The sequence below is a fragment of the Lepidochelys kempii genome, chromosome 6, assembly GCF_965140285.1.
Source record: "Lepidochelys kempii isolate rLepKem1 chromosome 6, rLepKem1.hap1, whole genome shotgun sequence".
NCBI classification, from domain to species: domain Eukaryota; kingdom Metazoa; phylum Chordata; order Testudines; family Cheloniidae; genus Lepidochelys; species Lepidochelys kempii.
In genome coordinates, this window is record NC_136385.1 from 110540224 (window position 1) to 110556376 (window position 16153).

The following is a 16153-nucleotide window of genomic DNA, read 5'->3' on the forward strand; positions in this document are numbered from 1 at the left end:
AACATTTCCATTATAACTACAGAAGTAGGAATAATGCCAAAGTAATAAAAAGAGAGCCATTTTCTTTCTTGAGAAAAAAAAACCGAATAAACAAACTTTATGAATAGATAAAAAGATTATTGTTCATAATTGAAATCATGTACTGTCACACTGTAAAGTAATATTTTCAAAGTAGCACCTTGAAGTGTGTGAGTTTAAGTTGTTAGCTAAGAAATTGAAAATCCAGTCCACTGTCATGGGATAAAAGAGCGAACTTAGTTTAAAAAAAACAAAACAAAAAAAAAAAACAAAGATGTTTCTGTGTTCCACCCAGTGATAATGCTGAGCATCTTAAAAGATTTAGAGTTTTGAAAGAATGTGGCGTGTGACACCTGCTTTAAAAATAGCTTTCTGTGTCAAAATAGGTAAAAGGAATCAAAGATAAATTCTTTCCAACTTTATAGCTTAGATTTGCATGATTGCATGGAATCCCATAAGATTAAATAGGTATTAATATATATGTATCAAGGAGTATGCATATCTCAGTCTCTATTTTTAATTGAGTCCTTATATTCCCCCCGATTTTTGTTCTTTTTATAGATTTTAATATGTAAAATCATGCTCCATATACAGGCAGAAAAAACTTTTCTCCCAAAACTTTGCCTGAAAAATGCAGATTCAGATTGACTGAAACATTACGTGAATTTGTGTTGAAAACTATCTCCAAAGAGCTTGACTTTTGGATATTTACGGATTCTGCTTTGTTCTACTCCGTTGCCTCAATTTTTGTTCTGTATATTATACTGCACTCATCACTGTAGTATTTTAATGAGATGTCTTCCTAGAAAAAACACTGGATATTCTGCTTGACGGGTTTGGAGCGCGCAAGATAATATTTTATTATAGGTAGTATGCTATGTAAAAATTAATATATAACTTATAAATCACATATCATATGCATAATACATTGTATTTTTATAGTATGGCAAAAGAAAAATCCCAACAATTCATTGTTTCGTAGCAAAAATTAATCGGAATAAACATTTGTAAATAAGTATATATATAAAAAAAGCAGTGTATTAAACAACATGACTAACATCTGTGATGTTTGTTCTCTAATCCTCTCCCCATGCATTCATTGGAGTCTCTTGTTTTGATAGGTTTTTTAAAAAAAATACTATGTATTGATGTTAGTGAAATGCATCTTGCACTGGAGCAGTAAGTGCTGTGGTTTGTGATAGCCCTTCATTGTGGGGGAGCTCATTCCACAGTTTTAGACCTGCCCCCAAGAATGTCCTGTCTCCTGGCATTGAAAATCAGTGGTTTGTGTTACATCCTTGCCCTGTACCCAGTCAGGCCCTACATGCTTCCAAGCCGACTGAATCTAGGTAGAGTCTAGTCACTGTTTCTAGCTCTGGGACTCTAGGACAGACTCCCAGGCTCAGACCTGGCTATGAAACCCTTCCTTGTGTGTCACTGCCATTCTAGACTCCAGAATCCGTGTCTGAGACCTCCTGAGTCCTACCGGTCCCTAGCACACACTCCCCCAGAGCTCCAGCTAAGCTGTGGGCACTCCAAACTTCTAGTTAAGCTCCTTTGAAGAAAACATGGTGGGAAAGGAAGGAACACAGGCTTAGCAAAGGAATTTCATAACCACAGAAACTTTATCCCTAAAACACTCGAGAGTTCCAGATCATTGAAAAGAAAACAAAAGTCATGAGACACACTTTCCCCTGGTCTGATCTCACCCCCTCTTGGGAGTCTAATGTTTGTCAGCTTTCAGGAATAGTCAGAGTACCTCCTGCTCTCTCACCCTCCTGCAAGTCTTTCATGTGGCGAGGGTTGATCCCCCTGTACAAAGCAGAATCCTACTCTTTAGTTAAGTCTCTCTTTCTCTGCCATGTCCTCCACGGGGAAGCTCCAACCCCCCTCAAGGCATGCTTACCCTAGCCCCCCATAAAGGCTGCTTAGTAGAAAGTCCATTGTCTCATTATCTCACAATAACCAGCCCCTCCCAATCAAAGTTGATGATTGCCGTCTTGATGGTTTCTTGGTGATAGTCCTTCAACGTGATGTCAAGCACCTTTCTCAGGTAGGACAGCTATCCAGAATGCAGTTCAATAAGTTGTATTTGGGCATGTCCAGACTTATGCAGTCACAGTATCCAATACTTCACACAGCAAACAAGATAGAGTTAATAATTTAACTCAGATATATCTCATTCTGTCACAGTTGGTCATGCATAGGGTGATCGGACATCCCGATAAAATCGGGACTGTCCTGATATTTAGTTCGTTGTCCTGCGTCCCGACTGATGCACGGTCGGGACGCCATTTGTTCTGATATTGCAGCTTTGACCGCTCCGGCCATTTTATTTATTTATTTATTTTTGCTTTGGCAACTCTGCTCTGGCGGTTTTTTGTTGTTGTTGCTTCCCCCATGTGTCCTGATATTTTGTCTATTTCATCTGGTCACCCTAGTCACGCATGACTTTCAACCTCTGAATAGTTTACTATTCACATGGAAAGTGCACAACTAGTTTCCTTGGGCAGCCTTGCCTTGACTCGTGAACTCCAGGCTTGTTCCTTGATGCCCTTCTCTGTCAGTGGCTTACCTTAGTATTGTTTTTCATATGTATGACTACATCATTATAATTGGTGTTTTAGGGGTTCCCCATGATATCACTGGTCTCTTTGGTAGCCTCAGATTCTTGTAAACAATAGGCCATATTTTTCTTCTTCCACAGGCAAAGGCATGCTTACATTAAAACTGGTGAGTTCTTTTGGAAAAAAATGCAGCATGCTATCCTTCCCACAGCAGGGCAGAGAGCTGTGTCTAGCCAAAACCATGTAGGGAAGCGATTTGTAGGCAATTCTGGAACAAACCGTAAGGAATTTTGTTTGACATGGAACATCCCTTTCTGAGCCTTTCCTATCATTGCCCTACACATAACATTGACAACACTACCTGATCTATTGCCTTGCTTTTATTATGCGATCTCTACATTTTTTGAGCATCTCTTAAAGTTGGGTGTGAAGGCACAGTAGATGTTGAACCTATCAGCATTAACTAACAGCAACATCTCCTGCAAGATCGGGTTAATTTGCATAGGGTCATGCCTCCAAAAGCAACTGCATTCTAACTCCACCTCTCGTAACTGGCCACCTAACCCCTAAAAGACATATGTTCCAAATCAAACATTATTTAAGTTTGATGTGCTGCATCTGAAAGTGCTAAAGGAGTTGGCGGATGTGATTGCAGAGCCATTGGCCATTATCTTTGAAAACTCATGGACATCGGGGGAGGTCCCGGACGACTGGAAAAAGGCTAATGTAGTGCCCATCTTTAAAAAAGGGAAGGAGGAGGATCCGGGGAACTACAGGCCAGTCAGCCTCACCTCAGTCCCTGGAAAAATCATGGAGCAGGTCCCCAAGGAATCAATTCTGAAGCACTTAGAGGAGAGGAAAGTGATCAGGAACAGTCAGCATGGATTCACCAAGGGCAAGTCATGCCTGACTAATCTAATTGCCTTCTATGACGAGATAACTGGCTCTGTGGATGAGAGGAAAGCAAAGGACATGTTATTCCTTGACTTTAGCAAAGCTTTTGATATGGTCTTCCACAGTATTCTTGCCAGCAAGTTAAAGTAGTACGGGCAGGATGAATGGACTGTAAGGTGGATAGAAAGCTGGCTAGATTGTTGGGCTCAACGGGTAGTGATCAATGGGTCTATGTCTAGTTGGCAGCCGGTATGAAGTGGAGTGTCCCAAGGGTTGGTCCTGAGGCCGGTTTTGTTCAATATCTTCATTAAGGGTCTGGAGGATGGCGTGGATTGCACCCTCAGCAAGTTCGCAGATGACACTAAACTGGGAGGAGAGGTAGATACGCTGGAGGGTAAGGATAGGATACAGAGGGCCCAAGACAAATTAGAGGATTGGGCCAAAAGAAATCTGATGAGGTTCAATAAGGACAAGTGCAGGGTCCTACACTTAGGATGGAAGAATCCTATGCACCACTCCAGACTAGGGACCGAATGGCTCGGCAGCAGTTCTGCAGAAAAGGATCTAGGGGTTACAGTGGACAAGAAGCTGGATATGAGTCAACCGCGTGCCCTTGTTGCCAAGAAGGCCAGTGACATTTTGGGATGTATAAGTAGGGGCATTGCCAGCAAATCGAGGGATGTGATTGTTCCCCTCTATTCGACATTGGTGAGGCCTCATCTGGAGTACTGTGTCCAGTTTTGGGCCCCAGACTACAAGAAGGATGTGAAAAAATTGGAAAACGTCCAGCGGAGGGCAACAAAAATGGTTAGGGGACTGGAACACATGACTTATGAGGAGAGGCTAAGGGAACTGCGATTGTTTAGTCTGCAGAAGAGAAGAATGAGGGGGGATTTGATAGCTGCTTTCAGCTACCTGAAAGGGGGTTCCAAAGAGGATGGATCTAGACGGTTCTCAGTGGTAGCAGATGACAGAACAAGGAGTGATGGTCTCAAGTTGCAGTGGGGGAGGTTTAGGTTGGATATTAGGAAAAACTTTTTCACTAGGAAGGTGGTGAAGCACTGGAATGTGTTACCTCAGGAGGTGGTGGAATCTCCTTCCTTTGAGGTTTTTAAGGTCAGGCTTGACTGGGATGATTTAGTTGGGGATTGGTCCTGCTTTGAGCAGGGGGTTGCACTAGATGACCTCCTGAGGTCCCTTCAAACCCTGATATTCTATGATTCTAAAGCAACTGACAGAAGCTTATGGGGTGGAAATGGAAAGGATGCCATTTAGTGATTTTTCTCTTTCACGCAGTCTCTAATGGTTTACATCCACAGGTGTAAAATGTTTGCTCCTTTCCATAAAATGGAGGAGAACATAAAGCACAATCTGTGTTAGAGAAAAATGTGTATTATACAGATTTTCTATTCTTAAACCTAAACCATGCAATGCTGTTGAAGCTTGTTTTACTTTTTCTTTCTTGAGGAAATTGATTTTTCATATTTAATCATTAAAACATGATCGGGACTTTTTTTTAAGCATTTACCACCTGTTTTTCCTTTCATCTTGATTCATTCAGTAGCTTCTTCATGCTAAAATAGCTCTTGGACATAATTAACTCCCTTTTTTGTATAGTAATGATTGTTAAAAGTTATTAAAGGATGATAGAAACTAATTTCCAAAAAGTATTTTAATATTTTTTTCTTGATTTCCCTGCTCATAGTTAGGGTAGAAAAGTTAGGATACAACTTTTGTGAAGCCTGCTTAAATGACCAATGGAGGAACTAACAATAATTGGTTGCTTATCAGAGTAAAATTATATTCAGTACATGATATGGGGATACTTTGAAGCAGTGTCATGAGACAGAATGTTGCCTGTGAAGAGTGGTCTGTTATACAGGTAATGTTGTCAACAAATCCTTCCCAGATAGTAACCCCTTCTAGTCCAGTAAAAAGAAAAAAATGGTGAAGGACATAAAAATAAATACCAAAACATTTTTCTTTTGCTGTTTTCTTCTTACAGCTCAGTGATCCTGGTCTACGCTGTAATTACAATGAAAAAGACAACCAGTCATGTGTTGACATTTGCAGCATTCATTTTGCCTTTAATACACATTTAATTGTTTTAAATATAGAACCATAATCAACTGTATCTTACTAATTAATAATTTAATTCAGTGGAGTTGCTTGGCTGTAAATAAGGGCAGAATCTGGCCCTCATGTTTCTTAGATAAGTTCTTTGAGGCACTGTCTCTTTTCTATGTTATGTAAATTGCTTAGCACTTTCAACCATTATATAAATAATAATACAGATCAAGATTTAGAAAATAAGTAGTTAATTAGGATAGGAAAAATAAAGACGGTCTTTGGTGAGCTCACAGGCAACTTTTGTTTGAAATATGCAGCAAGATTTAGGCTATGTCTACACGACAATCTTAAATCAACCTATTTTAGGTCGAGTTCCAGCCACCGCATTAGTTACTGCTGTGGCTGATGTCCACACTACCCTCCTTCTGTTGGTGGTGTGTGTCCTCACTAGGAGTTCTTCCACTTACTGAAGAGGGGCTGTGTGGGAGAGCTGGGAGTGGTAGGGGGGAGCCATCCAGGGCTTCTCGCCTTCGGCGGGGAGATCCACACCTGGAGTCCAGATGGCTGCCATGCTCCTGGCAGGGAGCCAGCACCCCAGGAGACAGTAGGGCTCTCAGCGGGGAGTAGGGAGCCCAGGCAGCAGCCAAAGCCAGGAGCCTGGGTGGCAGCCTGGCTTGGAGTGGAGACCCCAAAGCAACCTGCCTCAGGAGCTGAGAGCCAGTTTTCTTGTCAATTTCATGGCTCCAGTGGATAACAGCCAACAGCCAATGTAAGGACCCCAGTGTCTACACAGACGTGCCACCCTAACTACACTGAAATAAGCCCTATGCCTCTTGTTGAGGTGATTTTATTATGTTGGCATAGCATATATTACATTGCCAGGAAGAGCATTTCAGTGTGTACACCTCCCCTGTTTTATCGACAAAAGCTGACTGTTTAGTGTAGACGAGGCCTTAGTATGATGGTAATATATTGACAAACCACAAAGAGTCTTCTTATTTCTGGTATAACTTTAAGCCATATACCATCTGTCTTTCAATTTTCAACCACAAATGCAATAAAATTGTTATCTAGCACCATTAAAACGTTGATCTTCTTGCACTACTAATACTGGCAGTGAAAACACATTGGGGTTCACTAGCAGCTAATTGTAGTATTTGACTAAAAGCCAGATAACTAGAAAAAATAGTTTTGCCTGAGACAAATAATAGATATAGCAATAAATGATATAGTCAGATTGTATAAGCCTGTGTTAATTGCAGCAGGATATTAATAATAAACAATAATATCAATAGTTAACCTAATCTCAAATCTGAACTTCCTAGACATTATTTTTCACATATAATTTAATAAATTTTGATTGTCATAATATATGATAAACTCTGCATATAGAATGTGTGCTTTTGATTAATGAGGTGTACTGCATATTTGATCACCCAAATCATAATTAAAAATAGTTAATAGTTGCTATAAATACCTTGTGACAACTACTTTGTTTCAGAAAATCATTACTTCTTCCTTTATCAAATAATTGTTTTTGTTTTTAGAATATGAACTAGATTAAGACATTCCAGAAAAGTTAAAGATTGAATACGCTTGTTTTTCCTAATGATTAAAAGATTTAAGGTAATCAGTAGAGGTGGGATTTTCAGAAATGCTCAGATTGGCCTAACTTTGCTCCAGTTGAAGCTAAAGAATGTACAGAGTTAGGCCAGTGCTGAGCACTTTAGAGAACCCTACCCAAGTCTCCATGACAATATTCATATCTAGCTCTTAAGCAAAGTTTGAGAGTGGCACAATGCTGCATGAAATTAGTATCTGCAAGACTGAAGAATCAGTCCTAGCCAACATATAGGCAGATCTCATGTCTGTAATCTGCCAGGGTTCTTGTTCACTACCAAATTGGGTTGATTACAGGTGAAGTATGTGGGAGAGAAACAAGAGGGAACAAACAGGAGTTGTTGGGGTTGTTTCTCACCATGGAAGGAGACGAGGGAATGGCAGTGGGAAGATCTGACATGAGCTGCCACTGAGAACAGTTTGTGAATTCTCAGGAAATTATGCCTGCCGCAAGAATGCTTATTGTCTTTATTCTCTTGCTAATAAGGCTTTTGACACAGTCCCTCGTGACATTCTTATAAGCAAACTAGGGACATGCGGTCGAGGTGAAATTACTGAAAAGGGGGTGCACAACTGGTTGAAACACCATATTCAAAGAGTAGTTATCAATGGCTTGCTATCAAACTGGGAGGGTGTATTTAGTGGGGTCCCACAGGGGTCAGTCCTGGGTCCAGTACTAGTCAATATTTTCATTATTGACTTGGATAATGAGTTGAGAATCTGTTTATAAAATTTGCAGATGACACCAAGTTGGGATGGATTGCAAGCACTTTGGAGGACAGGATTAGAATTCAAAATGACCTCGACAAATTGGAAAATTTGTCTGAATTCAACAAGATGAAATTCAGTGAAGATAAGTGTAAAATACTAGACTTAAGAGGAAAAATCAAATGCACAACTACAAAATGGGAAATAACTGGCTAGGTAGTAGTATTAGTGAAAGAAATCTGGGGGTTCTAGTGGATCACAAATTGAATATGAGTAAACAATGTGATGCTAATATAATTCTAGGATTTATTAACAGAAATGTTGTATGTAAGACACAGGAGGTAATTGTCCCACTGTACTCGATATTGATGAGGCCTCAGCGAGAGTACTGTGTCTGGGTGCCACACTTTAAGAAAAATGTGGACAAATTGGAAAGAGTCCAGAGGTGAGCAACAAACATGATAAAAGGTTTAGGGAACCTGACCTCTGAGGAGAGGTTATAAAAACTGGGCATGTTCATCTTCAAATCTGTTAAGGGTTGTTATAAAGAGGATGCGGATCAATTGTTCTCCATGTCCAGCACAAGAAGTAATGGGCCTAATCTGCAGCAAGAGAGATTTAGGTTGGATATTAGGAAAAATTTTCTAACTATCAGTGTAGTTAAGTTCTGAAATAGGCTTTGGGAGTTTGGGGAATGTCCATAATTGGAGGTTTTTAAAAACAGGTTGGACAAACATGTCAGGGATTGGTTTACTTGGTGCTCCTCAGTGCAGTGGACTGGACTAGCTGATTTCAAGATCTCTTCCAACCCTACATTTCTATGATTCTGTAAAAATATTTTCATAATTTAAGGGAGTGCAGTATTACTTTAATCCCATCCTCACTGCAAAATCAAATCTGTTAAAATATATGAAGCTTTCTCAGATGGGCTAATTGATTTGCTCTTTATCAGCAGGTTGAATAATTTATTTACTGGTATTTTTAAATTTATATTTATAACTGTCATTATGTTTCTTTTTAAGATATGGAATGCTGTAGATACAGGCTGTTGTTTAAAAACATACTCCTGTCACAGTTGTGCTGTTCGAACTGCTGAGTGGTCTTTGTGCGGAAGAAGAATTCTCAGTGGAGGCTTTGATTCTATGCTTCATTTAACAGATGTTGAAACAGGTAAATGTAATTTAAAGTTACATTTTTAACACTATTTTCCAGCTCCAGCCCGGATAGTGTGGCATGAGACTATTAGCCCAATTCTCCCATAAAAGTGGTTAAATCTCAAAATATCAAGGCCAAAATTCATACTTAAATGTAGTCAATTATATCCACATAGAATCATAGAATATCAGGGTTGGAAGGGACCTCAGGAGGTCATCTAGTCCAACCCCCTGCTCAAAGCAGGACCAATCCCCAATTAAATCATCCCAGCCAGGGCTTTGTCAAGCCTGACCTTAAAAACTTCTAAGGAAGGAGATTCTACCACCTCCCTAGGTAACGCATTCCAGTGTTTCACCACCCTCCTAGTGGAAAAGTTTTTCCTAATATCCAACCTAAACCTCCCTCACTGCAACTTGAGACCATTACTCCTTGTCCTGTCCTCTTCTACCACTGAGAATAGTCTGGAACCATCCTCTCTGGAACCCCCTTTCAGGTAGCTGAAAGCAACTATCAAATCCCCCCTCATTCTTCTCTTCTGCAGACTAAACAATCCCAGTTCCCTCAGCCTCTCCTCATAAGTCATGTGTTGCAGACCCCTAATCATTTTTGTTGCCCTTCGCTGGGCTCTCTCCAATTTATCCACATCCTTCTTGTAGTCTGGGGCCCAAAACTGGACGCAGTACTCCAGATGAGGCCTCACCAATGTCGAATAGAGGAGAACGATCACGTCCCTCGATCTGCTCGCTATGCCCCTACTTATACATCCCAAAATGCCATTGGCCTTCTTGGCAACAAGGGCACACTGCTGACTCATATCCAGCTTCTCGTCCACTGTCACCCCTAGGTCCTTTTCCGCAGAACTGCTGCCTAGCTGTTCGGTCCCTAGTCTGTAGCTGTGCATTGGGTTCTTCCGTCCTAAGTGCAGGACCCTGCACTTATCCTTATTGAACCTCATCAGATTTCTTTTGGCCCAATCCTCCAATTTGTCTAGGTCCCTCTGTATCCTATCCCTGCCCTCCAGCGTATCTACCACTCCTCCTAGTTTAGTATCATCCGCAAATTTGCTGAGAGTGCAATCCACACCATCCTCCAGATCATTTATGAAGATATTGAACAAAACCGGCCCCAGGACCGACCCCTGGGGCACTCCACTTGACACCGGCTGCCAACTAGACATGGAGCCACTGATCACTACCCGTTGAGCCCGACAATCTAGCCAACTTTCTACCCACCTTATAGTGCATTCATCCAGCCCATACTTCTTTAACTTGCTGACAAGAATAGTGTGGGAGACCGTGTCAAAAGCTTTGCTAAAGTCAAGAAACAATACATCTACTGCTTTCTCTTCATCCACAGAACCAGTAATCTCATCTTAGAAGGCGATTAAATTAGTCAGGCATGACCTTCCCTTGGTGAATCCATGCTGACTGTTCCTGATCACTTTCCTCTCATGTAAGTGCTTCAGGATTGATTCTTTGAGGACCTGCTCCATGATGTTTCCGGGGACTGAGGTGAGGCTGACTGGCCTGTAGTTCCCAGGATCCTCCTTCTTCCCTTTTTTAAAGATTGGCACTACATTAGCCTTTTTCCAGTCATCTGGGACTTCCCCCGTTCACCACGAGTTTTCAAAGATAATGGCCAATTGCTCTGCAATCACAGCCGCCAATTCCTTTAGCACTCTCGGATGCAACTCGTCCGGCCCCATGGACTTGTGCATGTCCAGCTTTTCTAAATAGTCCCTAACCACCTCTTTCTCCACAGAGGGCTGGCCATCTATTCCCCATGTTGTGATGCCCAGCGTAGCAGTCTGGGAGCTGACCTTGTTAGTGAAGACAGAGGCAAAAAAAGCATTGAGTACATTAGCTTTTTCCACATCCTCTGTCACTATGTTGCCTCCCTCATTCATTAAGGGGCCCACACTTTCCTTGGCTTTCTTCTTGTTGGCAATGTACTTGAAGAAACCCTTCTTGTTACTCTTGACATCTCTTGCTAGCTGCAGCTCCAGGTGCGATTTGGCCCTCCTGATTTTATTCCTACATGCCCGAGCAATATTTTTATACTCTTCCCTGGTCATTTGTCCAACCTTTCACTTCTTGTAAGCTTCTTTTTTATGTTTAAGATCCGCTAGGATTTCACCGTTAAGCCAAGCTGGTCGCCTGCCATATTTACTATTCTTTTGACTCATCGGGATGGTTTGTCCCTGTAACCTCAACAGGGATTCCTTGAAATAGAGCCAGCTCTCCTGGACTCCTTTCCCCTTCATGTTAGTCCCCCAGGGGATCCTACCCATCCGTTCCCTGAGGGAGTCGAAGTGTGCTTTCCTGAAGTCCAGGGTCCGTATCCTGCTGCTTACCTTTCTTCCCTGTGTCAGGATCCTGAACTCAACCAACTCATGGTCACTGCCTCCCAGAATCACATCCACTTTTGCTTCCCCCACTTATTCTTCCCGGTTTGTGAGCAGCAGGTCAAGAAAAGCTCCCCCCTAGTTGGCTCCTCTAGCACTTGCACCATGAAATTGTCCCCTACACTTTCCAAAAACTTCCTGGATTGTCTATGCACCGCTGTATTGCTCTCCCAGCAGATATCAGGAAAATTAAAGTCACCCATGAGAACCAGGGCGTGCGATCTAGTAGCTTATGCGAGTTGCCGGAAGAAAGCCTCATACACCTCATCCCCCTGGTCCAGTGGTCTATAGCAGATTTAGGACACTTAAATGAGTGTGCTAATTTTCAGATTTCAGAGTAACAGCCGTGTTAGTCTGTATTCACAAAAAGAAAAGGAGTACTTGTGGCACCTTAGAGACTAACCAATTTATTTGAGCATAAGCTTTCGTGAGCTACAGCTCACTTCAGAGGTATTGAACACCTAGAGCATATTATTTCATGTAGTTAGGGCTCCATTTCAACAAAGCACTGAAATAACGTATATAAGTCCATGCTTATTCAGCAGAGCATTAAGCATATGCTTAACTTTAAGGTTGACATCAGTGAGATTTACACATGTGATTAAGCATATGTTTAAGTGGTTTGCTAAGTAGGGATAGACTTAAGCAGGTGCTTACAGTTTATTAAGTAGATAATGTGCCTTGCTCAAGAGGTTCCTAAATATTGGATATAGATTCCTAACTTTAGGACTGAAAGTTTGAAAATTTTGACTTATTAAAAAGTGATTTGTAGAATCATGAACTTGAGGTTGGACTTCACTTTTGTTACCTCATTGCTCTGGTTGCTAAAATGCCATTTTTTCCCAGGCTGCTTCAAGAATTGGAAGGGCATATTTTGTGCATCTTCCAGATCTCCCCACATTCTTTGTTTAGTAATTATTTCATGAGTCCTGCAATGGCATCTATGCAGCTGAATCCTTGCACTTTAATGGAGGCCCATTGGCTTCAGTGGGCTCTGCATGAGTACAGGCATCCAACTGTGCCAATGAAATTTTGCAGGTTTTGGGCCTAAGATAGCACCTTGCCAGCTGAAGAGATACATTTTAATAAATCTTGGCCATTTAATCTACATTGAAATATATTTAACTGTTTTACAAAGTAATTTATTTTATGAGCATATAATTTTATATCTAAAAAGGTTATATTTATAAAGTAGCATTTATCTAGTAGGTTTGTTTCCTGATGTAAAATTAAAAATCATCTTGTAAAGTGAGGTCTGATGTCTTTTGGAGAGCAGAGTGGCTGCAGATTAAGCATGAAATGGTCCTCTTCTAATGAATTAGGAAGCTGCCCAAAAGACTGAGAAAACTGATCATACAAATGATTAAAGAGAAAGTTCCATTCCTTATCATAGGAATCGATTTCCCAAGATCTGTCATGCCATGTGATTTTAAATTCAGTCATGGCTATAAGTGGGTTGCTGTATGCCGAGACTGTAAAACACATATCTAGAACTGGAATATTGATGTTTCTGGAGTATTCAAGATTCACACTAGTATAAATGAATTTTCCTGGATGGCATTCTGTGGAGTTAATATACCAACTTTTTCATTTCAAATAGACTTTATTATGTCGTCTTTTTTTCCCCACAGTCTCATTTCAGTGTTATTTTAGTTTTCATTTTCATTCTAATTTGAAACTAACTCTGATTAAACCTAATGAGCTTAAATTCCGGTGCAATGCTCAGGAAGTTATGCACACAATGACTGCTATTGCTAATGGGAATTTGACATAAAGTACATTTATTCCAGTGTTCTAAATCAATATGGATGTAATCGCTGCGTTATAAAATGTCAATACAAATTCCTAAGAGATATAATTCTAAGATTATATAGTAATATTTTATGTCTTCTGGCTGCTTGACTTACAGAACTATCATGAATCAACATTTAAATATAATTCTTTCTTGGATTAATTATTTTTAGTATTTCCTTTGCCTCTAAGGGTAATTTTAATAATAAAATATTGCCAGCATTTTGGACTGTGGCAGCATGAGTGGCAAATGAGCTGATTTAGACCTCAGTATGCTAAGTGGAAATAGTATATGTCTAATCTGTTAAGATTTATGCATCTCTGGTATCTTTTAAGGGCCTCATTTTAAGAGGAGGATAGCTCCTGTTGATCTGTAGTGTTGGTACTCAGAACTTCTGAAAATACCAGGCCCAAGGTAATAAACCTCCAAAACAATACAGGTAATATGACCCCTTCCATGCACATCCAGCCCAAACTTCTCATTTTCCTGCAACTTGTAAAGGTACCCTCTTTCTCTCCTATATTTTCAGTAACTCTTTCAGAGAAACAGGGCAAGTAGTTTGCAGATGGAATCCAAATCAGGTTGATATAAAAAGCCTCATTTCCATTTGAAAATACAAAGCCAGTTACTAGAATCTGCATTAGTTCACTGAACCATTCACCCCACCCTACTCTTCATTACTTCTGAGATGATTTCATCTTTGATTAACTTCAGATAGATGTTACAACTATATCTTCATAAAAGTGACTCATTCTTTTTTGGGCTTTTGTTCTTAATTATCTTTCCTTGCTAGGCCGAACTCACTGTCACTACATTTAAATATAGTTAATGCACACCCGGGGTGCCATATAAATAATAATGCCATCTGCAATTAGTAGCTTAGCCCTCAACTCTGTTCCCTGTGCACTTTTTCCCAGCTATGTTTATTGAAATCTAATCTCGTCTGTCCTCATTTTCATTACAGTTTTTGTGTGTAAATTGCTAGGTTTATTTAGAGAATGGGAGTATAATAGTCCCAAATTACTTATATCATGTAGAATCCCTTTAAAACTGTAGAAGAGAACTAGCTTTAAAAAAAAATCCAGCACATTAAAATTGTATTGATTCTTTGGAAATTTTTTTTATATATTTTATATATTTCTTTTTTCTTTCACCTAAAAAAAAGTATTAAGACTAAAATTCTGTGAATTCATATTTAGTACAAAATTCTTCTTTAGAAGGATATCTAAATTAGTCTATAATGAAAAAAAATAATTATATTCTTTAGTTTATTGAAACACAAATTTTATGTTTAAAAATATTTTGAGATGGGGCAAATGATTATTGATTATGGAGCAACAAGTATGTTGACAATCCTGTAACGTCCCTCCAAGACAAATATCTTTATCACATACAGTACCTTTATCTCTAAAAGTTGCTAAAGTAAACTTTTATGGTAATTTCCCAATTCAGTACTGGAGTATTATGTTACTATGGGCAAATTTAGGGTCAGATTTTAAAAAGCTGATGCCCTCTACTGGATGCAAAAATATATGCACACATGCAGTTGCAGTTGCATGTGCATTTTCTGCAAATGGGTGGAAAAATTGGTTAAATGCATGCAGAAAGCAACATAAACATCTAACTAGTCGTGTGTGCCTTGGTTTATTTGATCTCCAAGTACACAGAAGCAAAGTAATTACCTTGTGCGTGTGTGTTGTTTTGTTCATGGACCTCTGCTGCTACTCAGTTTGGGGATGGCTATAAAAATGATGTAACACTTGCAAAGTTGCAGAACTGTCTCTCTTTCCTCTCCTTTCTATGTTTTTTCTTTCTTTCTGTTAGTAATCTAGAAATTACGACACTGAATCAAAATTGTGCTCCCTGATTTTGTGCTAGCTGATTGTCCAGTCTTCGAAAATGGGTGGTATCAAATATTTCAAAGGAAAGTGTTAGAATACCTGGAATAAACAGTACTAGAATAACCTGTCTGTGACTGTGGGACCTCTTAATGTCAACAGGCAGTGTTCTTAAAGGTTAGCGGAATCCCTGGGTCTGGTATTTATATTCGGGTTCTCCAAAGAATGTCATGTGAGGTCTCTAATAAACGTCAATGTCACTCTGGATATCAGTATCATTGTGAAATGTATGTGTAGATACTATGTAAAGAGTTATGTATATATACACTGAAAATTATGCTCTTAAGGTGTGCAGCTGGAAAGGTGAAAAGGATGTTTTTTCAAGACTCAAAATGTTTATCCATATGTATGTATATTTATGTGTAAATTGAGTATTGTCTGGTTCACAGTGGGCAACCAAATGCTAATGAAGAGCTGGCAGGAACTTAAGAAGGAAACTAACAGGAAGAGGTAAACAGTGGAGGAGGGTGGAACCCTATCTTGAGGTGCACATCAAAAGTTTGTTCTGGTATATTTGGGGGACAAGGAAGACACCTTGTCATCGTTCAGTAGGAAGTAAATGGACAGCAAGGTGCTTCATGAAAGAGTGGTCTCAGCCAGGCTTGGTTGAAAATGCTGGAGACAACTTTGGGTGAGATATGCTTCTTTAGACAGGAGGATAACATGTTAGTTAAGTCTCTGGAAATCATGTTATGATTTTGATTTATATATAACCATTGATTTCCAGTATTCTTACTCACTGTCACTTGAATCTCTGGTCTTTGATAATAAACTTATTCTTGTTTTTGCTATATCTGTGTGTTTAGTAGAACTTTGTTCTAACTTATAACTAATAAGCTGGTGTTTACTGTTCCTTTGGGAACAGCAGGCCTGGTAAGTCTATGAGTGGCCAGTGGATGAGGGGCTAGACTCTACAGGGAATGCTCGGAACACTTGGGAGTTGATATGTGCCTATTGCGTACCAATATGGCGAGAGTGAGGATAGTGCTTATGTTGCCAAAGGCTGATGGTTTCAGGGAGCTGACCC

General features: G+C 39.9%; 1 protein-coding gene across 3 annotated transcripts in view; it reads left to right on the top strand.

The window, feature by feature from the left end:
- WDR25 (WD repeat domain 25) overlaps nt 1–16153 on the top strand; it is a 115757-nt gene that overhangs the window by 67970 nt on the left and 31634 nt on the right. For all 3 annotated transcript variants that reach the window (XM_073349648.1, XM_073349650.1, XM_073349649.2), the window contains one exon: nt 8900–9047. In XM_073349648.1, coding sequence (XP_073205749.1) covers nt 8900–9047 — 148 coding nt within the window. The remainder of the gene's footprint in view (nt 1–8899; nt 9048–16153) is intronic.